Source organism: Zonotrichia albicollis, chromosome 15 (assembly GCF_047830755.1).
Source record: "Zonotrichia albicollis isolate bZonAlb1 chromosome 15, bZonAlb1.hap1, whole genome shotgun sequence".
Taxonomy (NCBI): domain Eukaryota; kingdom Metazoa; phylum Chordata; class Aves; order Passeriformes; family Passerellidae; genus Zonotrichia; species Zonotrichia albicollis.
The window spans coordinates 14,083,163-14,109,876 of record NC_133833.1 but is presented as its reverse complement, the minus strand read 5'-3'; the positions used below and the strand labels follow the sequence as shown (position 1 = coordinate 14,109,876).

The 26,714-nt window shown below is 41.5% G+C and overlaps 1 protein-coding gene across 4 annotated transcripts in view; it reads left to right on the top strand.

Moving 5' to 3' along the window:
• Positions 1-26,714, top strand: part of SLIT3 (slit guidance ligand 3) — a 482,838-nt gene that overhangs the window by 344,065 nt on the left and 112,059 nt on the right. For all 4 annotated transcript variants that reach the window (XM_074552528.1, XM_074552527.1, XM_074552531.1 and 1 more), the window contains exons 13-16: positions 4,239-4,382; positions 7,135-7,298; positions 20,218-20,368; positions 21,429-21,503. In XM_074552528.1, coding sequence (XP_074408629.1) covers positions 4,239-4,382; positions 7,135-7,298; positions 20,218-20,368; positions 21,429-21,503 — 534 coding nt within the window. The remainder of the gene's footprint in view (positions 1-4,238; positions 4,383-7,134; positions 7,299-20,217; positions 20,369-21,428; positions 21,504-26,714) is intronic.

Below are 26,714 nucleotides of genomic sequence, written 5' to 3'. Positions count from 1 at the left end.
TCATTTTGGGTTTGGAGTTCAGAATGTTATTTAAATGTTAATCACTTGAAGCTGTGCTTGGGCATATAATTCAATTATGGGACCATCTTAATTATGCAGATGGTGCTTATGAGCAGCTGATACAATTACAGAGCCAATTCAGTGCACATTCATTTCAAGGGCTTAGCTGAAACACGTTATTATTTCAATGTGTGTGGACAAATCCACTTTTTTCAGGAAATGGGTTCATGGAATTGCAATAGTGCTCTGCTCAGCTCGTTGTTCCAATGGTGTGCAAACCACAAGGTTTTTAACCATTCTTCCTCAATCTCTGGTGGTCCAAGGCTTGTGAGGGGTTTCTTCATGTTTTTTACATACCCAGAGGGATGAAAATGGAGACTTGAGTTAATAATCCATCATCCCTCTGGGTAGCAGGCGGGTTTTTATTTCTACTTGAATATTTAACCTCCTTTTGAATGGTGCCCCACATCTGGAGGCCGTGTGTAAATCTCATCCAATCAAGCTGATAACAAAATAGGAGAATTAGTGGAATTTACTTTCACCATGAATTGCTGCAAAAATAAATACTGGGTAATTCCTGCTAAAATAGAACTCCACTTTTAATGTTGTTCCTTCTCTCAGTGTATGTTTTATGGCCTCAGTGTATGTTTTATGGCCTGGTTCAGTGTTCAAGGAAGATTCTGCTTCCTGGAATATGCTTTTCTCATCTGCCTTTGTGTTAGTTTGAAAAACCTCTTAAAACCACTTTTAACTCCATGTGAGGCCTGCCTTGTATACTTAATTAAAAATTAGATGCCATTAGTGGAGCTGGTATAATGAAGAAAGATTAAATAAAGGACTAAGATTTATAGGGGGGAATATTCATAACAGATATTTTAAAATAACTGGGAATTTTGAAAGGAATATGAACCTGAATGATTCTGGCCAAAAGTCATTACCTACCTCACAGTAAGTAGGAGGGAAAAATTTTTAGGGATGATGTATTCTGCATCCTCAGTTTCTTTTCTCACTGATTCTGAGCAGAAATAAGTCACTGATGTATCTCACCATCCACCTCCTATGGCCACACCTGTATTCCTGCTGAGCAGACTGTCTGTGATACACAGAATAGGTTTGGTCACCTCAGAAAAGCTGTTTAGGACCTGAATTCCCACTTTTAAACAGTCTGCACATGCACCTTTCTGTTCCAAATTACTCTGGTGCTTGAAGAAGAGCGTGTGCCTCTGTATTTGTGGCTGTGCAGAGGATCATTGCTCTCATTTTCAGTGTTTGGCTCTAAATAAACATCACAGATTATATCACCATGAACATAGTCATCAAAAACTCATGCCAGGAACTTCGTCACTTTGTAAATTCTATTTTCCAGCATGGGGTTTATTCATGTTTTGTTGAAACTAATGGGAGAGTGCATTCACTGCAGTTCAGGTCAGTTTTGCTCAGAGGGATTTTTTCAGAGGGGTGGATCAGTAATGTAGACTTTGTGCCTGATCTTTGCAGAGGATTGAGCAGCATCTGCCCAGAGCAGCTCTGCTGTGCACTTCTGAGGCACCCCAAGAAGACATCCTGGTTACCCACATGTGGAAATACGATTCTAGTTCAGTTGTAAATTCTCTTCTTGCTGAGATTGCTTTCATTTTTGCCTTATACCTTGTTACATGTACTGCAACATAAGGTGCAACATGTTACATACTTGCAACATAAACCATAACTGTAATAATGGGGAAAAAATTAGCACCTAGCAAAATAAATGGAAGTGCATACTTGTTTTCAGTTTTGTTCCTGGGTCGTTTCCCTCCTACTTACTGTGAGTTAGATGATGACTTTTGTCATGGGACAGGAACAGCCAAGCCAAGCTGGTGTGCATTCCCTAAAATTGAGATAGCACCAGTGCAAAAGGACAGGGGATAGAAACCAAAGGATTTTAATGCCTATGAGCATGTCCAGGGATACTGTTCAAAATTCAGTACCTGGTTCTGCCTCACACTGCCTTGCTAAGCCATTCTTTATGGATAAGATTCTCTGTGAGCTGGAAAGAGAAATGCATGATGTGTGAGATCTGGGAGGAGCAGGTTGCTCTGCTCTGGTTTACAAAGGGCTGTCAGAAGCAGCAGCAGCAGGAGATGGCATTTGCTGCTGGACTGAGGAGGAGGAGCTGTTCCTGTGGCCCAATGGGAAAATTACCCTCTTGCTTTTGGGGAAGCCAGCAGGAGTATGGATTAGGTGTCATGGAAATACAGATTCCAGAGGGGTCATACTAGTGCTGCTTATGATTTCATAAAATTGTTTTAGCTATTAGTTCATGCAAAAATGTAACCTCATTTATCCATCGTTGCCTTCTATGGGATTTTGTCTTAACTAATGTCAAACTTCATTTTCCACAACATGTAAAGGAGGAAATTGGGGTAAATTGATACTGACTTTCCTGTAGGCTGGGGAGGGGAGTTTTCCTTTGGAGCCCTCTCTTTCCAAAGCATTCCTGCTCTCCTGGAGCTCCCCATGCTGCCTGTGTATCACAAACACTGTCACTTTGGGCTGCAGCAATGGCTCTGCCAAAACAACAGTGGGAGCAGAGAACTGCAATGAGCTTGTGATGCTCCAAGGGTTTCAGGAGTGTAAAGGCAGAGGAAGCATCTTCTGAATTACTTTTTGGAGAAAAGAACAGCATCACATGCAGCTAGCAAGCTTGTATTTCTTCCTGAGTGGCTGCCCTCTTGTCTTTAGTGGTGTCTGTGCAGTTTGTTGAGAATGGAAACTCCCTGTGCTGCTGTTAGAGGTGTTCTTAAAATGGTGCATTTGCTTGCTGAGGAATAGAGGATATATTTTCCTTTTTGCCTATTTGTCTTCTGTTTTTGCATTAGTGTGCTGCCTCACAGAGAGCCACATTGATGCAACATTTACTCCTTTAAATTCATTGACGAAGGAAGAATTTTGAACTCAGAGAACTGAGTTAACAACATATACTGTTTGCAGTTTACCATTTTTCTCAGTAGTTCTTGGTAGTAGTCAAAAGATGTGGATTTTGGCTTTGCTAAGTAAATAGGTAATTTCCTGCTTATTTCCCTTCTAAGTGCAGGATACCACCTATGCAGATGACAGTGACAAATTAAGTGTTCTTGTGTTTGATTGTCTCAGCAGGAGATGCAGCTTGTTGTTGGGTTTCTATATACTTATGGCATGGGGCAGAACTCTGCGTGGATGAGCTAGGAAAACTTGCACAAGTACTGTCCAAGATTTTCTTGCTGAACTGATTAACCCCACCACCTGGTTGCTCTGTAGTAAAATAAATGTTCTTTTTTAAAAAATATATATGAATAAAAATAGTAAAATTTATTGTTTTATATGTAAAATATATGGTTTGGGGTTTTTTTAATAGTATTTAAATTGCCTTTGTGCTGCTTTTCCTCAACTGCACAAGACTCAGGTGTGACTGGAATTCATAGAATTGTGGGACAGTAGAGGCTGGAGGGGACCTTCAGTGATCACTTGGCAATAGTCTGGGGAGCCCTTGCTTAAAGCAGAGCCACCTTATCAGGTCAGAGCAGGTTGCTCAGGGTTTATTTGGTGTCACTTTGAAAACCTCCAAGGACAGGGACTGAGGGCACAGCTTCTATGGCAGCCTGGGCCTCTGCCTGGCTGTCCTTGGGTGTGAACTGAGTTTTCCTTTTTAAATTTTAGCCCAGACCTTATGCTTCCCTCTTTCTGTCTCTCAGGAGAAACATCTTTTTAATCTTCCCTTATCAAATTAACCCTACACTTCTTATCAAAAGATTTCAAACTCCCAGAATTTCAGTTAGACTTAAGACAGTTGCTGGTAGAGAAAATTGAAAAATAAGGGTTCTTCTCATTGTGGGCTATGTGTGCATGGAATAGCAAGGTGGGGAGTAATTTTTATTCCTGTATTTGTTAAGCTTATGGCTTCCTTAAATATTTGTGTAGAATTTTGAGTAAATTGGGACAAGGCTAGGCATATAACCCCCCCACATCCCCCCAGCTTTTAAGTATTTTAAGATGGCTAGCACTGCTATATGTCTGTATATTCCCCAGCTATGAGAGCACTCTTGTCCACTGTGAGTTTTTCACCTTTGAAATGTAACAGGCAAATGAAGCTTTTACATGTGGTTTAGCTTTGATGGCTAGGTTAATTTTTATTTTTTTTTTAGATTTAACCCCGAAGTCCAGTCTATCTTTATTCGATTATTACAAGATTAATGAATTCTAAACCTTTTCTCTGTTTCCAGGCTTCTCAATGCCAACAAGATCAACTGCCTGAGGGTGAACACGTTCCAAGGTCTGCATAATCTCAAACTGTTATCTCTTTATGACAACAAACTGCAGACCATCAGCAAGGGGCTCTTTGCACCTCTGCGATCGATCCAGACTCTGTGAGTATGCAGCCAGAGCACAAATGACAGCTCTCTCCTTCCCCACCAAAATGTTGCCTGTCTTTTCATCTGACATTTAGACAATTTGGAAGAGGCATCCATGTAGCAGCCCCTCCTTTCCTCACTGAGAGACAAGGAGCAAGAAGAAGAAGTGTTGCATCAGTTCAGCGAGGGCAGGATCGACACAGCCTGCCCTTAGTGACAGAAATGTCAGGGCTCTGTGAAGCTCGGGCTGTTTGTTGGGGAGATAATGTGTGCATTTGACTCTGGATGAGATATGAACAGCACTTTCTATTAGGATCATTGCCTAGCAGTTTTTAATGAGCCAATGATTTGGCATCTCTGCTGCCTGGGTCTGAGTCCTGCTGTGCAGTTCGTGACTTCTGTAACCACATTTCAGCTGACATCCCACTTAAGGGGAATGATATGTTGTATTATTTGATCCATTAGGAAAATCCACTAAACAGTTTTGAATTTGGAGGCATTAGATTAGGCACCAGAAGCGAAAATACAGAAATGATTCAATATTTTGTAGACGAAGGTCTCATCCTAAAGCTATGAGTAATAAGATAATAAGGTAAATAGTACTCCTTCAGAGCTGGAGTTGGCAGCCTGATATTCCAGTATTAAAATATGTATGGGTGTGTGTGTGTATATATATATACATAATGCAGGATCTGTGCACACACACCCTATAGTATTGCAATTTTTGTATTCAAATGCACATGTATATATTTTAATACTGGGAATGCATTGGCTGAATTAGTTGTAGAAATGTTTTAAATTATATACAAATGAACTGACAGCAATGATTTCTTGCAGCAGAGTTTCTGTCATGTTCTCAGGCAGCCACAAACATAACCTGAATTTCCAACAGATATTTGGCCAGTATGTATTGCTGCAAACCATTATTGGAATAGTCATGTACAGCACCCCCAGTTCTGCCCCAGCAGCTCCACCATGGTTTCTACTGCTGCAGCTTGCTGTGTGTGTTCACACATGAGCTGGGGCCACAGAGAGGGTTCTTTCACAGAGGGGTGTAAGGTTTGTCAGGTTAATCAACAGGCTTTTGTAATGTTTATAGCCCTAAGGTGTGAACATGTCCTGTTGGTTTCCATAGGGTTTTTCTGGTGGCCTTGCTTGGAATGGACTTGTTGCTTCACACCGAGAGACTTTGTCACAAAGTTTTGATTAATTCTCCCATTTTTAATGCTCCAAGTGATTGTCATCTTACGTGTTTTTAGAGCAGCAAAACCAGCCCCAAAGTCTGTCTCTGTGTGGTTCTTTGGACCTTTCACAGCAGGAATAGCTCTACTGCAGGAGGAATCTTGGGTTTCTTCAGGCCCTTTCTGCTCTGTGTGCTCTCCCTTCCCAGTCCTGAACAGCCACTGCCCTGTTGCATTTTACACCTATTTTGTTCAGTGGCAGTTCATAAATATAACTGCAAACAGAAAAGAAGTTTCTACAAGTGGAAAGCAGCAACAGAGGGAGAGAGTTCTTGTCAGGCTATAACTTTATACCTCTGTCCAGACCAAATTGAAACATCTGTCATTTCTTAACCTGTCTTTGCAGTTATTGGAGAGCTGAGTCCTGCTCCCTTGGAGGTCAGAGGGACTGATGCAAGTTAGCTGAACTGAGATTAGAGCCTGGCTCTGGGAAAGACCTGGCAGACTCTTCTGATGCAGTGCTCAGCTTTGTCAAGCAAAATAAATCAGAGCAGCAGCAGAAAAACACTTTCTCTCTGAGATGCTCCAGCAGATTTCTGTTACCAAAGTCTAAATGCCCAGTTAAAATCAGTGCTATGATACCCATTTCCAATTTCATAGAATACAAGTTGAGCAAATTTTGGTGAAGAATAGGGTGCAGTTGTACCTTACCTAAACATTTCAGTCTTTAAATTAAAACCTTTTGCTTCAGGAAAAAATACATATGAAGGAAGTACTGTTAGAAATGATGAGCATGTGCAAATATTAATTTCACTCTTGTGAAAAGATTCTGGCCCACTTCTGCCTTTGCCCAAAGATCCAAGGTGCTGCTTTACTAATTCGTATTTTTGAGCTTGCTGATCAAATATCTTTTAAACCAGGATACAAAATGCCTTTGCCCAAAGATCCAAGGTGCTTTACTAATTCATATTTTTGAGCTTGCTGATCAAAATCAAATATCTTTTAAACCAGTATACAAAATGACCTTCAGGTAAGGTGCATTTATTTCAAGAGGCAGCACTTGTCAAGCTCTCAGGAGAAACCATGGGACTTGGGAGACAGCAGCAGGTCTGTGTCCCTTAAAGGGGGCTTTGCTGTCTTAATTTTTGTTTCCTCTGCAAGGAGGACTAGCTGAAGATGTGAGAGCTCACAGAATTCTTCCAATTGGTAGACAGGTCTGTGTCCTTTAAAGGGGCTTTGCTGTCTTAATTTTTGTTTCCTCTGTGTGAGGACTTGCTGAAGGTGTGAGGGCTCATGGAATTCTCCCACTTGAGAGACAGGTCTGTGTCCCTTAAAGGGAGCTTTGCTGTCTTAATTTTTGTTTCTTCTGTGGAGACCTTGCTGCGGATGAATTCTCCCATTCATGTGTGCCTCCATGCAGCTTCTGCTGGGCCTGGGGTGGTTTTTTTTTCCAGGAGCCAATTCAATTACCCCACTCTTCAGCTTCAGTGAAAAAAAAAAAAAAACCAAAAAACCAAAAAAAAAACCCAATGCAGGAGCAGGGTGTCACAGGTCAGTGGTGATTAAACATGCCATCCTTCTCGCAGCCATTTAGCTCAGAACCCATTTGTGTGCGACTGCCATCTGAAGTGGCTGGCTGATTACCTGCAGGACAATCCCATCGAGACGAGCGGCGCGCGCTGCAGCAATCCCCGTCGCCTTGCCAACAAACGCATCAGCCAGATCAAGAGCAAGAAGTTCCGCTGCTCAGGTAATAATTCATTTATCCGGGCTCTGCTGCGCTCCCCGCGCGGGGAGGAGCGGGCCCAGAGAGCCCGCTAATCCAATCTGCCCCACAGTGTTTGCTGTAATGGATAGCAGGGAGCAGCTTTGGAAATTGAATTTGGGCAAATTCGGTTAGTTCGACAGAAAGGCAATTACCTTATGGATTAAAACAAAAAGAAAAAAAAAAAAAGGGAAAGGAAAAAAAAAAAGGAGTGTATAGCTGTCTTCTCTTAAAAACAAAGAAAAAAAGATAAAAGCTCGTGACGTATATTTGTAAAAAAAAATACTAAATTATGAAATATTTAAGCAAAACGATGAAAATATATATGAATTCATGTGGGAAACGTTATATTTTGACAGGATTGTCAATTGTATTCAAGCAGAGCTCTAGCTCTTACTGACCTAATGAGAGCTGAGCTCAAGTTTAGTTCTCACACCTAAAACGCTGAGAACAGTGCGAGAACAGTATGAGAGGTTTTTATACAAGTGTCAGTGAGCATTTCTGATCTGGGATGGGAGTGAATCTGGGGTGAGGGAATGGCATCAATGCACGTGCTTTCATACATTCATTTTTCTTACATCCATAAATAACACTCACTAACTACAGTAAAATTGCCATCAAAGTTGGTAAGATTTTTGGCTTCAGCAAGCTTTGAATCAAAAGGTGCATAATAATTTAGGAAAAGTTTTGTGTTGTGAATGAAACAGAAAAATGTTTCCACCTGAAATTAACCTCCAAAGTAACATCAACAAGCTTTTTCTTAATCCTGTCTGTTCTTTATTTATGGTTCACCTGTCAGTAAAAGGATATTTCTTGCCTTACACAGCTCAACTAAGCAATGACTGCTTCTTCATGTGTTTTTCCTACTGGTTATATTGGTTATATCTATTTTGGATTACTGCATTTTTGTGTACTGTAAAGACAAGCAGGTTTCAGTAAGCAAATCTATTAGTGTGTACTGAGGAGAAAAATGACTGTTATTGATGGAGTACCTTGCGGTGTTTTCTATGAAAATTACTATGATTTTTCTTTTTTTTCTTCTGAAAAGCAACATGATTAATTGTGTTCCTGGTGGTAAAAGATGAATGGCTCTAGATGGGGATGCAGCATGAAGCTGAGTGGCAGCAGCCCAAAACAAGCCGTTGTGCTTTGTGCATCACTGTGAGCAACATGCCGAGCTAAACCTTCCCTTTATGGGGGAAAGAAAATAAAGATAACTTTATTTGCAGTCAGCTTCTCTTGGGAAGGCTTGTTAAGGTCTTCAATCCCTTGTGATTCAAGCCACAACATTTATAATCAGGCCTGAAATTGTGACATATTTTATCTAGGTTTTTAGATTGTGTCCATCATAGTAACAATGTAATTAGCCAGTAATATTCATATTTAAATAAACTGGAAATGAAAATGCATAAATATAACTTAGACAGGAAAGCAGCCTGCAGAAACAGATCTGTATAAACCTGTACCCAATTTGCCATTGTTATTTTCTTCTGCTTTTATTAATGGGCTAGAGGAATTAATGTTATGTGTGTGCATGCATGCTTTGAACAAAGGTACAGGAGACTGGAGAAGTCAAACACCAGCTGACACCATTTAGGAGAGGTCATAGCTAAGAAGTGCAGAACTCAGTGCCTGGTGATGCTGAGAATAATATTTTGTGTGAGTTCTTATGATGGGGGTCCTTTCCTTGAGGCATTAGGCTGTTTTTCCCTGGGTCTCCAGCTCTACATCTATATCAAAACCACATGGAAGAAGCATAAACCTGACTTATGAAGGAGGAGAGCAGGGATTGAGCAGCTTCAGAACAAAGATTTCAGCTGGATGAAAACTAATGCTGTTCAAAAGCTCAGTAGAGAAGAGATCCTTGCCTGTAGAGTTTCCAGGTGGTGATGAGATGCATTGAACTCGACTTGCTGTCTGCTCACATGAGACAGGGAACATCTAATGGTTCAGAAAATCTTAGCTTGTAAATCAATCCAGGGAACAGACATCCTTGGCACCTGCTCTGCTCAACTTGTCCCTTTGAATCATGGCTGCTTCAGGCTTGGCATTTAGCAGGAATTTTCCATGTTTTCATTTTGAGGAATGTGTTTCATCCCAAGATCTAACCCAGCACGTCTCTCTGCAGAAATGTCCATGAGGTATGAATCTTCTTTTAGAGCATTGGGCAGTGCTTTGTGTCATCCAGGGATGACACAATCCCACTGGGAGGCAAAGGTTAGTAACTTGTCCATGTCCTCACTGCCTTTGGGATTCTCTGTTCTAGTTTTTACATCTCCTGCTCAGTGTATGAGAGAACAGTTTTTCATTTTTAATTCTTTTGTAAATGTGCATCTCTTTCTCAAATGGTTATTTTTTAGGATCGTGGTATTTTCATGTAGTTTGTGTAATATATCTAGTACATGTCAGAAAGTTGGTTTTTGAGGGCAAAATACAGGGGTATGTGAGGGGTTGGTTAAGGAAGAAATTTGAGGAATTTTATCCTCACACAGTCTTTGACCTTTGAGAAGAGATGAGGATGCCCAGAAAGTTTGGGCTCTGTGGGAGCAGAGGTACTCAGGCAGTGTCAGGATCACACCCAGGGGTAGTTAAGCCTATGAAAGCTTATAGTATATATATATATAATACAATATTGGACATCACAGAAAGGACAGTTTTAAAGTCATGAAATTCTGAGGTTGTCCTGAAGTGGTCTGTGTGTCTTCCACATTCCTTTTGACGAGGGCACATAGTGACAGGAAAGGGGGAATGGCTTTAAACTGTAAGATGGTTGATTTGGATTAGATATTGGGGAGAAATTCTTCCCTGTGAGGGTGGGCAGGCCCTGGCACAGGGTGCCCAGAGCAGCTGTGGCTGCCCCTGGATCCCTGGCAGTGTCCCAGGCCAGGTTGAACAGGGCTTGGAGCACCCTGGGATAGTGGAAGGTGTCCCTGCCCATGGCAGGGGGTGGGACTGGATGATCTTTAAGGTCCCTTCCAACCCAAATCATTCCATGATTCTGTGATCATAAAAGGGACAGTCAGAAAGGACCTTTTATGAGGAAAAAAAAAAAAGTGTCTGTTCAGTAAATTAAGGGAAGAAAGAGAAGTGCTTTTTCTCTAAGAACAGAAGAGAGGAGTGGTTAGCAGGAACAGGGGAGAAAAGCTGAGATGTTTGAAGTTTCATCGGTCTGAAGTGGCAGAGGAGCACCAAGAAGGAAATGTCAAGAGGACACAGAAGCAGATGGGCTAGGTAGAACTGTATTTGATAATTAAATGAAACTGGGAAGACAGATCTACAAAACTTCCTTCTGCACACTCTTTCCTTCAGTTTTCATCTCAGGTCCCCACCATCCTGTTCAATAACATCCAGCCTGAAGTACTCACCTTCTTTTCTCAGTTGACCAGTTCTTTCAATTGAGGCACTTTTCCCAGATGCCATTTCCCCACAGAACCCAATGACTCGAGCTTTTACTGATGACAATGGAGCAACATCTGCAAAGGTTATGAGTGGCCATAGGAAGGAGCTTCTGTGCAACAGGTAGATAATGTACATAATTCTTTTTAAAGGGAGAATTGGAAGCATTATAGCATGAAATGAAGGAACAGCAGGGAACAGGACATATTTTTGCCCAAGGCTGTGAGACAGGCAAAGCTTTTGAATATGCCATCAAATATGTTTAAATTTCAGATTGCAATAGATACTATTTTCTGTGATTTTTAGCTTTCCATTTGATGCAGTGCACCACAATAATAGCAAATCTCCCCCTTGCCCAACTGTCTCCCCACAGCTGTACAATCTGAGACTGAAAAATCTGAGATGTTTTCTTGAAAGAGAAATCATAAGTACAGGCTGTGTCTAATTCTCTCTCTCGTCTGTTTAGAAAAGGGAAATACTGTCATTTTTAGTAGCATTAGTGAAATTCTGATGATCATTTTCTTTTTGGCTACATCTGCCCACTCTGACCACCTAAGGATCCGATGGTGCTTGGCAGCCTGAGGTCACTGGAGGCTCCTATTCTTAATATGAAAAAGGGTGGAAAAGATCAACACAAATATCCTGCCCAGAAGCATTTGATTCAGTTCACTACAGAGCAGTTTTGTTTTCTGGGCTTTAGGAGTAAGGGAAATGAATCCATGAGCAGATTGTGTTGTCTCTGTGGTAGCTTATTGTCACTTCAAGACTTGGCAGGTTCCTTGATTGCTGTGTGACACTGTGTATGAAATAGCTTTTGGAAAGAATTGCCTTTGCATTCAGCTGTATATCTATTTCTCCCTGTGATATGTTTGCATTTTTCAGTATATTGTGCATTTCAAAAGCGATGAAAGTTCCACCTGCTGTACTGACACAAACTATCTCTGATAATGATCAAAGCAATGTGTTTCTACAAACATCACATCACAAAAGCTCTTTATCTTCTAATTCTTAGAAATAAGACTTTTATCAAGAAGATTGCTATTGGAAATACTCTGAAGTGAGCCTGTCTTATTGCTTCCTCCTGCATACATTGTGTCTAACTGCCTTTAATTAGTTCCTTCAGTTCCAGACAGTGCCATACAATCAAAAGGACAGGGGAGAGCAGGAGGAGGAAAATGAACCATCTGCCAGCATTATTCTCTCCTTTTTGGACACTACCTCTTGTTAACCCAACCCAAAGCAAAGGCAGCCTTTTTGGGTACATTTGGGTCCAAAAATGGCATATTTAGGGCTAGTTTCATTTCTCTCATGTTATTCACAATTATTACATGGTAATGTAGCTGCTTTTTGTTCACTCATCATTTTCAAGGCATTTGATGAAACCTCTTCTCACTAATTGCAGCTTTTCTCCTAATTCTTTATGCTCTTTATGTTCTTTTCCAGTCTCTGTCTTCATACACACTCACCTTCCTTGGGTTACCTGTCTGCTTTGGACCAGACTTGCTGTTTCTTGTAATCACCTCAAATTTCCTCCTCTCTTCTCTGCATTGTTGTACATTTAGAAGCACAGAACTGCCCTGGATGGAGTCAGGGGAGCACAGGCTGCATGTCAGGGCTTTTTGTCTGTGGCCATTCCCACATTTTGTGTCCCTTTGACTCCTTGGGTTTCCCCCTTCTCTGCTCCTAGTGGTGTGTAAACACATTTAAGATTTTTGAGCTCTCAAACTGAAAGCTGCAATGCATTGCTATTCCTCAACCAGTGTTTAAAAGTCATGAAAAGCAGGTGAATTTAGCCCTGATCTTACATAATTTATCTGATTGGAACACTCTGCAGTTGTTCCCATAATTTGCCAATCACTCTGATGACAACTTTGCAAATTCCTTTCATTTTTAATAAGCAAATAGTCATTTACAGACCATGGGCTCATGCTCCTGCCCTCAGAATTTTCTGTTTGATGGCAAGCACAGGTCTCCACCTGCTCCACTGCCTTGTTGCAGTGCTGCAGGGACATGTTTTTGTGGATGTGATGATCCCACAGCAGCTCCTGAGCAAGCCCCAAGCCCTGAGAGCCTCTGGGTTTACTCTGGATGCTCCAGAACTGCTCATATTTGGGGGAAATCTCATCTGAGATGAGCTCATGGGTTTGCCCTGCTGTGAGGGAAAAGGATAGAAAATACTGGTTATGATTTGAGAAACTGCATTCAGATTTCTCTGTGGTTTGGTTTGGTTTAGTTTGGGGTTTTTTGTATGTTTTGGTTTTATTCAGTTAAATTCGGTGTGTTGAACCCCTTTTTTTCTCCCTAAAAGACACAAAGACTCGACAGAACTACCTTCAGAAACCCTCTGAATATACAAAAACTGAGGATATGTTTGTGGTGCATAAGAATTATTCTTATCTGAATGGAAGGTTGTTTAACACCAATAAATCACCTGCAGATTAAATGCTGCACTGAATTTGTAATTAGGAATATGAATTTTTCATGGCCCACTGAAACTGAGTGTATTTGGGCTTTGGTTTGCATGAATTCTTCCTGAAGCTGAAGTCATTAGAGAACACAATACAACTGCAGTGAGTAACAGTAATGGAGCTGGGTTCCCTTGTGCTGTGGGAGTGTTGCTGTTGTTAAATTAATTTGACTGTACTGGATACGGGTTATAGCCCTCTCTTTTCTGCACATCTTTGACAGCAGTTCAGATCTTTGTGTTAAAGTTTGTGTCAGTTACTCTGAGCCTCCCTTAGCCTGTGCAGAACACGATGGTGGAGGGTTCTGGCTCTGCAGTGGGGGAAAGAATGGAAAGCATTTCACTCAAGGAAGCAAAAGCTTAACATAAACCAGGTGGGTCTGTTTGGCAGAGAGAATAGTTCCTAATAAGAAATTAAACTGACGTGTTTCAGTTAGGAATTTTATTTTAGGCTCTGCCTCATTTTATTTTTGAGTTGAAGTAGTTTTCAAAAAAGCAAAATATCTGAACAGCTTTGTTACCCACCAGCATCCTTATTGCAATTACAGTAGAGGCACTGGGAAGAGGGAGGATGGCTCTTGAGTCACAGATGCATCCACAGGCATCCAAATATCACAGTTATCCTGGATTCCCCATGTGGGCAGAGTGAGGGCTGTGCAGATTCCTTCCTTGAGATCTGAATTGTCCTCTTAATTAATTGTGGTGGTGTTCACATGGGTCCCAGGATGAGGGAAGAGATGAGAATCTTGACTCCATGTTTCAGAAGGCTGCTTTATTATTTTATGATATATATTATATTAAAAGAAAATTATATACTAAGACTATACTAAAAGAATAAAGAAAATACAGGATGATCTTATGTACATCCAAAGGCTTATGGAGGTTATTTAAATGTAATTTATAAAATAGTGTGCTTTCCTGGTATTTCTGCTCTCCTGTATTCTAGGGACACAAATTAGGATTTTGACAGATTTCTTTGTGTGCTGGTACGTCTCATTCATTGCAGCTGATGATTAGTTGAGGCAGTTATTGTAAGTGGTGTTTAATTAGTGCAGCAAAGGAATAGAGACTTGTTCAAAATATTCTCCTGGGGTTTCTCAGGAAGGTGTTTGCAGAGCTCAGGCTGCATTTGATTCTAGTAGGACTGAAAGAGTTCATTGACACTGAAATTACTGAGTTTATTACAGATATCCCACTTAATACTGTAAATCAGTATATAATATAAAAGTCTTTGGAAGATATGAACTGTTACTTGTCATTGTTTAACAGAGTACTGTGGATTAATTTGTTTGAAGAGCCCAGGCCAGAATTTCTGCTTTATTAAAGCAGTACAGGAATAAGGATATAGCATTCTACATCCTTCTTCACTGGAGCCATACAAAATTATTGGCAGGAATGCTAGTTATAGATATAATTTCTAAGCAAATGAGGTGTGGATTCCAGGGTTATGCATACTCTGAATTAATCGGGCGAGAAAATTAATGTGGTTTTGTGCCACATTGCATGAGTCACAGAAGAAAATTAATAATCTGATGTTTTTATCAATTCAGACTCTGGCTAGTTTGGCAGCTTGTGGAGATTGAAGATTTGTGTTAAGTTCCCCTAAAAAACTGCTTCAGTTTATTTCAGTTTATTTCTTAGACTGAAAAATCAAATTGCCTTACTTTCATTGCTGAACCAAATGCTCAGTGTGGGGTGGCTAAGTTAACACTGTGCTGATTTATTTCCTGAAGTTCCCAGGTAACTCAGAGTTGTCTTTTCTGCACAGCAGAGCTGGGTCATGGCAGAGTGGGGAAGCACAGACCCCTGCTGTATTATCTGTCATCTCTGCTCAAGCACTTGCCTTGTTCTCCATGTAGGTAATGAATAATCTGCCTGGTGCTGACTTTGTTCTTTGGGCAAACCTCTTACTAAGGAAAGTGATTTGTATTTAAAAGCACCAGCACTGACCTTCCCTGGAGTCCAGCAGAACTCTGTGAGCAGTTGCAGAGGACAGCCACTCTCTCTCTCATCTGGGAATCCTGCAAGAGCAGGATTTGAGTTGTGACTTTCAAAATCATTGTCCACTGGCACGGCTCTGCAGACAGTGGAGTCAGGGAGAGCTTTATTCCAGTGGGAGCAGTCAAGCCTCAACTGAATGTTCTGCTTTATATGTCAGAGTTGCAGGGATGAGTTACAGGAGCAAAGCTGTTTGAAATAATTCAGGATGTCAGAAATAGAGAACGCTCAGCTTCCATCAGAGAGTGATGTACAAAACCCAACAAATGTGCTCAGAAACAGAATAACAAAATGCTGTCTGTGTCTGCAGTAGTATGTGTGTGCTGCTCTGCTGGAAAGCGCAGAGGAAACCAAAATAAGAAGAAAAGACAAGCAGTGGCAATTGCAGATTGTCAGTGTAAGTGCCACCAGCATGAGGGGCCTCTGGGAGCTGAAATCAGGCTCAAAGGGCACTCAGGGAGCATTTGAGGCCAGAGCTCGGCCATCAGCTCAGAATCTGCTGCTATTAGCATGGGCTGCGGTATTTCTACGGTTACATTGAAATAAATGGAGCAAACCTAAATGGCATTTTTACTGAAAGGAGACACCAGGAGAGAGTAAGTAATAAAAAGCAGTGTGGATTGGGCACTCAGTGTGTGGTGGGAGCTGCAGGTGCTCTCTGAAGGAGCAGTGAGCTCTGTTCTGGTGGTATTTTCTGTCGTGCCAGCTCTGTCTCTGAACTCGCCCGGGCTCTGTTCGTGTTCACTAACCCCAATTGTGCTCCAGGGTGTTCCTGCAGTAGCATAAAGGATGACCTCTTGTATCCAGCACCTTTTTGCATGGGTGGAGTGGAGAGCAGCTCTCCGTGAACCTTCAGCTTGTGCTTCTCCATGCTGCTTCCTCTGACCGCTCCTCTCTCTTTGGCGCTGCCTAACTCTGACTCTGGCTGTCCATGGGGTTTTCCTTTGTGCTTGATCTAACCATGTGGTAGAACAATACAAATGGAACATGGTTCTGTCAAGCACCATGGAAGGCTGCATACTCCCTGCAGCATGGCATGCCTGGATACTTCTGCTGGGGCAGAAGCATCAAAAGGTGAGAGATTCCCTTTCCCTTTCTCCCTCTGGGCACAGTGGAACTCGAGAAATGTTGCTAACCAGGCTCCCAGGGAGCCACAGAGGTGTTTGCACAGGCTTTCCACAGGGCTTGCATGCAGAATAACCATTTCTGAGTAATTAGAATTACTGCATTTCTATGTATTTCTAAGTAATTAATCTGTTTAACTGCTCTCACAATGGAGGAGTCAGGCGTTCTGTTGGTTGATAATGTTCAAGGGTGATTCCAGTCATACCTACAGAGATTAAAAATCACTTTTGTCTCCATACTCTGTGCATAATGTAAGCTGCATCTGTCTGAGCTGTCCAGTGAATCCTTCTATTTGAGGTACACTTGCCATTTCTGCAGCAAGACACCTGCCATGCAGTGTAACTTTGGACCTGCTCTTAATGTGCTGGCATTGCATTGTGAACAAATATAATGCAAAAAAAAAAAAAAGCTTCAGAAGAGTCTGCAAAACATTGTTTTCACCTCTTGAAAATGACATGGCTAACATGGCCTGTTTGGGAACACCACTGTCCAGAGGGCAAAGCTGAGTCAGCAAATCCAAATGGGCCATTTTAGCTTTGACAGCTTTCACAAGATCTTCAAAATACTTCTGCCTAACTCCCCTCCTACACAGAGATAATGACTCCTTTTCATAAAGGACTTTGAGAGTCTCATACAGAAGTTTTCTTACATTGAAATATTTCCTTGTCTTGCAAATTTCTCACATCTCTATTGTGGAACTGTCAAAAGAAGGACATGCAGGATTCTTAGATTTTATCTGTAGTTACTGATAAAAATTAACAATAGCAATGTGAAATTATTACCAAAAAAATGCACTTCTTTTTTATTCCCTATGAGAATTGTGATCTTGTGGTTGTATGAAGAACTTTTGAGATTCCTGTGTCTTTCATTCAAGTTTTAGACCAACTGATCTCAATGGTCATACTTTTGGTGCCAAATTTGAGGCAGTTGGATAATTTTCTAGGAGGAATGTGTCAGGTCACTTCTGAGGCAGCCCGATTTGTACCAGAACAGATCCTCTGGAACTCCTTCTAAGTTCTTTGGGCAAGGCTAAGTTTTAAAAACTGAAATGAGGTTTTCTAAACAATGCTTTATAAGAAGTGTAGAACAAAAATATATTTCTCTCTGTTGCCTGATTCTCCATATGGGTATCAGAAGGGCACATAGAATGTTTGAGCACTTGGAAATGTGATGTTTCTTTATCTCAGTGCTGCTGTTCTGTAGAATGCCATGGTGTGTTTGTTTTATGATAAGAAGAAATCACAGCACCTGACAGTAGTGTCACATTGGTTGTGAAATAATAAAAATGTCATCAGAGTAACTAACAAATCAAAATACTACAACTGCCCTCAGTTACACACAGGCCTTGCTGTTGCCTTGGCTACTTGTTTTACAGCAAGCTTTAATTCTTCCTCATTTGGGGAATTGCTAGAGACTCCTGGGTCGTGTTCTGTCCTGCATCTCTTCTCTGTGCTTCCATGGATGATTTTACAGTGCACAAGGAGTATTCCATGCCTGTGGGGTGAGCTGTGCTTCCTGAGCCCTGTTGTGTTCTCTCAGAGCCTGGCAGTCAGCAGGAATGGATATGTGTGCTTAAACAGCTCTGCAAGCAGATGGCTGCATTTCACATTGCTATCCCAGATGGGAATATCTTAATAGAGCAGCCACCTGTCCAAGTGATCTCAAGGCTCAGGTCAAACAGTAAATTTTATCTTGTTTTTGGCAGGTGATTCCTGCTGTCTCTCAGGCTAAGAGATGGCTGAGTACTTGCTGAGCACATACAGGCTGTTGATTACTTTTGACTCAGTGATTACCTGAGTAACTCTTGTTTAAACTCAAAAAGAAAAATGAAAAAACAAAATAGAGAGAGAAGGAACAAAAAATGTGAAGGTGATGTTTGCTCCCTTCCTTTGCCCTGTTTCAATGGTGGCACAGATGCCCAGGCAGCATCAACCTCTGAGAGCTGCTCAGTGTGGAAGGTTCTGTGCTTCACCAGCAGGAGGGTGGGAGCCAAGTCAAAGTGTGCTAAAATTCTTCATTTATTCAGCCAGAAAGCTTAAAAGAAAACCCAATTTTTATTTTTCACCCTCCAATGTTATACACTGCTTTTTCTCCTTCATATAGAATTCTACTCTCCCATCCCTTTTTCCCCATGGGAAGGTGAATCTTGTATCCATCAGTAGACTAAAAAATTTACTTAATAAATGTCTACCCTATGAAACTTTATGTTGTTTGTGATTATTTTTTTCAACGAACACTTTCACTAGGGAACTTAGTAGTACTTCTTCAAGGTTAAAGTTGGAGATTTCCAAGACACTTTCTGATCACTGATTGTTGGTGGGTTATTCCATGTGTACTGTAATTGTAGGAATTTTAATAAACTCTGCTTCTGATAACCGTTTGTCTTTGGTATTGTTTCCAAGGAATCATAAACAACCGAACATTCTGACTACCCAGCTTGGAATGTCTGGGACTGGAAATAAAATGTTAGATTTTTTTAAAAGGATACGTGTTTAAATGATAATGGTGTGGGGAAAACTCTTAGACTGTATTTTTATAATGCTTTAAAATGCCCACTTGTCCTAATACTTTAAGTACTGTGCTGTCAGGGAAGTTGCACTTTGGATGTATAATTTATAATAAGCACAAAAACCAACAAAGAATTTAGCACCAGTGAAGTAGCAAGGTACAAATCTGTATGTCAGTGTTCTCATAATCCAACTTGGAATTACAAAACTAAACCAAAGTGTTGCTGTGGGATCAGAGTGTTAGATTGCCTGTAGAATTGCTTTTTTTCACTGCATCACCCTGTGGAGATAATGCATAACATAAATTAAAATAATAGTGGATTTAGGAAATGTCTTTTTTCTCTCAGAAAATAGTGCATGGTCATAAACTGGGCAGTGGTATATTTGTCAGTCAGGAAGGGGAAGCAGGTGATGAATGTCATCAAGTCTCCATAAGCAAATTTCAGCTCAGGTTTAAGTTGTTGTTGATGTTTTTGGGTTCTTAAAACATTTGTTCAGCTCCTCTCTCTAAGAAAGCCTTGTAATTGACTTTTAAAAATTTGGAAACCTTGAAAAATGCTTCTTGGTGATTACAATCCCCGGGCCTTGCACAGGGCTCTGCAATGGTTCTGGTGCTTCCATTATGAAATACGAAGTGAGTGGGCAGGAATTGCATGGTGGGGGTTTGGCAGCACTTTGCTCACACACACATTTATTAATCCTCCTGGTTCCTTGAAGCACTGAGATCGAGTTTCCAACCTGCTGCTATTAAACGAGAAAAACCAAACCTGAAAAGGACAGATTAGTTCACTGAGCCTAATTGGAAAAGCATTTCATTAGAATGGGTCAAAAACCCAGTCAAAGAGGTCTGGCAATCACTGTGTAATGGTACATCAGGGAGTGCTTCTCACTAAGTATGCTCTACCCATTCCTTAATTAAAATGAAAATGATTTAAACTGCTATTACTTTCCTTTGCTGTTTGTTTAACATAGTTAATAAAGATATCTAATTGTTGGAAAGTTGACAAGGTTGTCTAATAAAAGATTGTTCTGAGAAACAGCTCTAATAGCTGAGGTCTGTACATTTGGGACTTTCAAATTATATCTTCAAAAGTCTTTTGTCATTTGAATTCTTTCATGAGATGCCTTTTCCTTGTTGCTGGACTAAATTCCAGATGGGAAAAAAGTGCCTTTGCTGGAAAATACCTTAACAGGTAGGCTTGTTAGACAAGGAATTATTCTGTTAAGGGGAGAGTGAAAAACCAGGGACAAGCCTTGGGAGTAATTTTAAAAATTGCTGAGCACAAGTCCTTGGCAAGTATTAGAAGTGTTTGCAGGAACTGGGGGATGACAGGAGGCAATGCTGAGGGTGGATTCCATGGTCACTGCAGTTCTCAACAACTGTTTGCTGGAATATATTTCCCTTTTATTGCAGGCTCAGAGGATTACAGAAGTAAATTCACTGGGAAGTGCTTCATGGACCTTGTGTGTCCCGAGAAGTGTCGCTGTGAGGGGACAGTGGTGGACTGCTCCAACCAGAAACTCACCCGGCTGCCCACGCACCTCCCTGAGTACACCACCGACCTGTGAGTCTGCCCCTGACAGGCTCTGCAGCTGCACTTGTTGGCTTTTCTAATTTTTAAAGGCTGTAAAAGCAACTCAGATTGTTAAAGGCACCTTCTAGTTTTATCCTGGTGTGAAAATGGGAAAGCTATTTTTATTTCACTTTCTTAGCACCAGCCCTGTGTCCTCCTCCAATGCTGGCCAAGCCCAAGCTTTGTCCTGCTTGTCCAGTCTACCCTGGAGTCCTCTGCCTTTGCACCATTTAAGAAATGGTTTTAACAATCTGAGTGAATCTGTGATTGGGAGCTCATTGCATTGCCTGCTACTCGGGTGGAGCAGGTCTTATTAAATTAATGTAACTTCAAGACATTTGAGTATGAGAAAACATTTTTATTGCTTAGCAACTGAAGATTCTGGTTCTTTTCTTGCATTGGTAGCCCATTCAAACAGAATTTTCTTTTTTTTGAGTTAGTGTTGTATTTATTGTGCTTATTCTATTTAAAACCTCATAAAATTATTGATCTGAAGTTAAGAAAAAATATGAGAGACATCCAGAAGCACAGCAGAGACTCTGCATAGCAAAACGGAGCTGTGTGCAATCAGAGAACGAATTTTACATCCCAAGCCTGCCAAGACAGTGGCCTTCACATTCATTTTGAAGATCAGCAGACTTTTATAGGAAAGGAGCTGAAATCAGAGCCCTGCTGGTTACATGGCCCCATCTCCAGTTGCGTGCCTGGTGTAGCAGAGCGCACCACAGAGGTTCAGTCACGCACAGGGGGTTTGTGTGCAGTGGATTAGCTCAGTAATTCCTTATCCCATGCACTGGGAGATGAAGGGGCTCTGACACTGTCCTTTGGCATTACTCTCTTTAGGGCACCCTAAGCTTTCACTGTAGATACTCCTCTGTGTCCCTTTTCCTTCAAAGCTAAACTCTGTTACCTGTAGGAGTCTGGGGGAGGTGGCAGGGAGAGCCTTGCTTCACAAAGGTCATGGATCTCTGTGTGGCAGCCCTGAATGTCACAGGGATGTATCCACAGACATCTGGGAAGCACTAAATATCCCTCTGTTTGTTCCTCTCAGGCGTCTCAATGACAATGATATTTCTGTTTTGGAAGCTGTTGGACTCTTCAAGAAATTGCCCAACCTCAGGAAAATGTAAGTCTGAGTTTCTTGTTACCGTACATGCAGCCTTGCATTGGAAGGAAGGAGGGAGGGATGAGGTTTTTTATTAATGTACTGCAGTAGTAGAAATCACTTTTTTAATGTGAGTTTAACAAAACTGAAGGAGTTCCCTGTTGGATGGACAGGCACAGTTAAACCAAGTGACAGATGAAGATCCCTAGGCTGACATTTCAGTGCGTTTTTAAGGCTACATGTCTTAGTCTTTCACTCAGAGACTGACAGGAATTCTGTCCCAGAGTTTATTCCACTGTATGCTCATTGTTGGAGCTGATTATGACATTTAGCATTTTGGTTTTCTCTCTCAAATGTATTGTGTGCCTCCAGCTGTGGTGGGGTTGTTTCAGATAGTCAAAGGAAAATAATATTACGAGATATGGACAATGGCAGCTTCTGGTGATCATTATTGGTTTGGAGAGGAGAATAAATTAGCAAACATATAGATCAGTCATTCAAATGTAGCTGTATAATTCTGCTGACAGTTCTGGCAGAGTGCATTGTATATATTTAATAAGAGCAGTGTTTTGGGAAGAGGATAATATGTCAGATACCTGCTGATAGTCTTCAAAATGGATCCTTCTGAAGTTATTTAAAGTTTTAACCCTATGGACCCATTGCTAATGTCTCATTTAACTGTTTGCTTTTAGTAAGGTTTTATTGTCTGGATCAGGCTAATTTAGGGAACCCAACCAACCCAGGCAATTTGTTGTGCATTTGTTTCACGTGGTTTGTGCCAGCTGGAGCTTCCTGGCCATTTGAGTCCCTGTGAGATCTCAGGGGCTTTGGAGGCACCTGCAGTGGGATTCTGTTTAATTCTGCAAGAGTTTTAGATGCAGCACTGCAGCATGGGGTGGGGCTGTATTTGTGTAAGCACAGCCCATCAGGCTTGGGGAACTAATCACAAACATTTGCCTCATGTTTTATGAATGATCAATAATTTGTAGCTACAGTGCGCTCAGAAAATGATGTTGACATTGTTAAGTGCTCTGTTCCCTGTGTAAGTAGATAGTAAACAGGAATGAAAAATGCATGCTATTTAAGTGTATACACAAACTGGAAAGCATCTGTCCTCATCAAACCTTCAGGATTTATGTTTAGAAAATTGGAATAATTTGTTTTTATTTAAATCTTACAGTAGGCAAGTACAGTGCTGTCCCTCCTGTCCTCATCGATCACTCAGAGGGAGGGATGCCTCGACAGGGGCTGTATTTTGGGAATAAATCCAGCATGAAATGTGAAGGTATTTTTAGGAGTTTATTTCCTGTGAAACCAAAGATTCTTTTGTCTGTCCTTGGTAGCTGCTGAGATCAGAGGTGTGCAGGAGCAGGTCAAACTCATGGCAAAAGGAAGCTGCACCCTACAAAGGGTCTCTTGCTGCGTTTCAGTGGCAGCCTCCAAGCAGAGGCTCCTTAGGAAATCTTTGTAGCTGAGCTCATTTCTTTTGTTCTGCCTGATGCTCTAAAGAAGTTTCTCCATTTTGATTAAAGGAATTTTCTGAAAACAGTGGTTTTCCTTTGAGGACAGCAACATTTCAACCACAACTTTACTCAATAGCCTGATCCCTAAAAAGCCAGATTAGACTTTTTTTTATGTTTCTTCCATTTTGTGAAAAAAGGGGTTACCAGGAAGAAACAAGCAAACAAACACCCAAGTTATTATTTGGCCTTTACCAGGCCAAATCCCTCTGCTAATGAAAGGCCCCTCTCCACCCAGCAAGGAGGGAAATGTGGGCAGTGCCTCAGGTGGGATTGCTGCTGAATCAGACAGGAACAACATTGATCCAATCCCCGTTTTTTAGTGTGTATAAGGGACAAGAAACCTAATTATTATTTGATTGACAGTACTGACTCTGTCTCATCATATATTCCTTGTCTGCTTGAGTGTTAAAGGCAAACAGCAGGTGGAGGAATCTGTCTGGAAATTGAATTGCTTCCTAGGCTTAAGAAAACAGCTCAGAGCTTTGCAGTGGCAGGACACTAACCTAAATAATATCTTTTTTTTTTCTTTATTTTTTTCTCTGAAATACTATTTTTTTCTGAAATGAATCTGAATATCTGTAATGTGGATACCTGAAGGGTATTTGAATGCTTGTCCTCTGGTTGTCTTTCACTTGATTTTAGGAGTAGTGACAGATCCATGCCAAGGAACTTGAAAATAAACTTCATTTCAGAGAGCCATGGTCTCACTGTGACTGGTAAAGCTCCAGCAGATTTCCAGAGAGTCAAAATAATGGGGGAAAAAAGGGAAGTGTCAGACCACCTTTGCAACATGTGGCAGCACCAACCCCACCTCTAACATGTAATTAGCTGTTGTGGTGTAATTTGTCTGCAAATATTCCTCCTAAGCTGAGCCTTATTGTATGATGTGTCAGCCTAGGGTTTAATACATTTTAATGCAAAACAAAATTGAATTCTTGACATAAAAATGTAAAGGTCAGAGATACATAATGCAATGTGATGCCACATTTTACTTAGGAATTAAATAGCTAAGATCATCCTGCTGATTTTTAAAAGGTTAACATATCAGAATGTGCCTTTAAAAAACTAATCAACTTCAATAATTAGCTGCAAAATCCCATATACACAGTGTGGTTTTCACAATGTAAATTCTAATTTTCTTTATGCTTAATGCTTTTTACAGTAGAATGAAAAGATTGGTGTAGATTCTTCTAGACAGGTCTGATCCAGTCCAGAAGCAATTTACTGGGTTCTCCAGTGACCTCTGGTTTGTTTTCATTGTGTTTTTACTGTGTGGCTTTACCTGATCTTGCCTGTGCAAAAGCTGAAAGCTCTGAAAGTCCCCTCCCCATCCCACCAACTTCAGGCTCCAGGGATTGTGCTGCTGATATTTTGCAGTGGTTGGCAAAGAGCACTTTGGATCTGCCTGGAGGGACAAGGGTGCATCTCTGAGCTCTTTAGGAGTGGGAGCAGCTCCAGCACTTGGATTTTTGGGGGTGTCCTAAAAGGGCTCCAGGAGCTGCTGCCCTCCAGCCGTGGGAGCTGGAAGCAGCTTCCTTTCACAGGGAATTATGTTTTGCAATGCAGAAACAACAGGGAACTATCTTTCCAGAGTTTCCAGGGAGATCTTCCCACTCAGCACATCCAGGTCTCATGTCAGGTAGAGAAAGGGGAGATATCCCCATTCAAGAGGTGAAGTTTTGACTTCTGTGGTAGCCAGCAGTTCATTTCTTGCAGCAGCCACCAAATTCAGCATGAATCAAGCACTGGGAACCCATCACTCCCTGGCAATGCCTCAGCTGTTAATTAGAGAAAATCCCAGTGCCTGCCCAGTGCACTGTACTTCCCTACTGTAAGATTTCAATAAAAACAAATTATTCCAATTTTCAAAACATAAATCCTGAAGGTTTGATGAGGACAGATGCTTTCCAGTTTGTGTAAACTCTTATATGGCATGCATTTTTCATTCCTATTTGCTATCTACTTACACAGGGAACAGAGCACTTAACAAAAAATCCCCAGTGCCTGGGGATTCCCATGGCAGTGGGAGCCTGGAGGGATCTCCTGGCCATGACAGGTTCAGTGTCAAAAACCCCCTGGGTATCTGGCTCAGGGAGCACAGAGAGACTCTGAAAGACTTGCTGAAATGGGATGCTGACCCACAGGCAGGGGCTGGAGCCCCCAGGTGCCGTCTCTAGAGCTTGCCCGCTGCCCTGTGCCTGCAGGAAATCAGTGGCCATTCCCACGGAGCTCCTAGCTGCTGTTTCTGCAGGGAAAAAAATCAGCAATGAGCTCACATTCAAAATAAAGAGGTGAACTGCCATACTTCGTGCACTGCTGGGGAGAAAGGGGACTGACCTCTTCTCTTGAGAACAAGAGTAATGAAAAATGTTTACCTCAAAACCTGAAAGGGTCATCTAACAGTTCATTCAGTTAAGCCTTGCCAAAGTTACAAAGTGAACATATAATATGGTTTTTATTGTAGGAAATGTCAGGCTGGCTTGCCAATAGCTGGTACTGCCAACCCACCTCCAGCATGTAATTGCCTTTGGAGGCTTAATTTGGCTGTAAGTATTCCTGCTAGATTGAACTGTATGGAGTGTCAGACCAGGATCTGAACATTTTACATGAGAAATAAAATTGAATCATGATAAAGTCTGTGGACTAGGAGTCAGCTTCAAAACCAGGCTATCAGGTTTCTGAGGGAGGCAGAAGTAGTTTGTGCCCTTGGAAACAGCTGTTACCTGTTGTTCCTTCCCCTAAGCATGAATTTTGCCATGGCAAATGAGGCTGCAGTCATTTGTTACACAGAAACAGATTTTATTTTCTGGAAATGGGGTTGAGGAGAGTGTTGTGCTTTGTGCCATTTGGGCTCAGAGTGGTTTTTACAGCAAGGCCAGCAGTCTGCTGTGCTGGCTGAGTGCAGGGGTGGCACTGGGTGCCATTCACTGTGTGTGTGCAGTATTTAAGGCTGTCAGTGCCATGCAGCTCCTGAGGACAGCTCACACCACCAAACCCAGCCAGACTATTGTAAAACCCCTCAGCATCCTCCAGAGGAATGCAGCAGCTCTGGGCTTTTCTCCTCACACGTGCTTAGGGATTCCAAGCACATCTCCAGCAGACAGATATTCTAGGGAAACCCCACTCAGAACAGGCTGGTTTTGTGATAAAACTGCAGAGTTGGAGGTGAGACCAAGCAGATCCCTTGTGGCTGCATATCTCTCTCAGAGAGTTTCCAGATTAAAAGGTGAATCAGTAACTCAGCCCTGGGGAGCTGCAATGCTGACATTGCCCCAGCAGGTACAGCAGGGTGAATGCTTCTGTTAATTCTGAATAGAATCCAGCTTGCTCTTGCAGTTATGAGATCAACAGAAATAATATTATTATAAACTTCAGCCACGAAGTGAATAAAATGTGACTGAAAAGTGAGCTGTGTGAACAATGTCACCTTGATAGCTTCTTGATCTCTTCATTTCCTATTCACAGCCCCCCATAAAGCAGACCCAGGCTTGCTGAAAATTTATTTTGACCTCTTGCCCAAAATGAAATCTGGAAATAGGACTGAATGTTATCACCAGGGTAAATCAGGAAGTCCTTATGGAAAAAGCCTTCAGGAGTCAGGCTGGCTCCCATTTGGGTCCTGCCAGAGGGCAGAGGAGTCTCAAAACTCAGTTTCTTTCCATTGTCTTCAGTATTACAAGGAGAATTCTTGGTACAAGTTCAGTGTTGC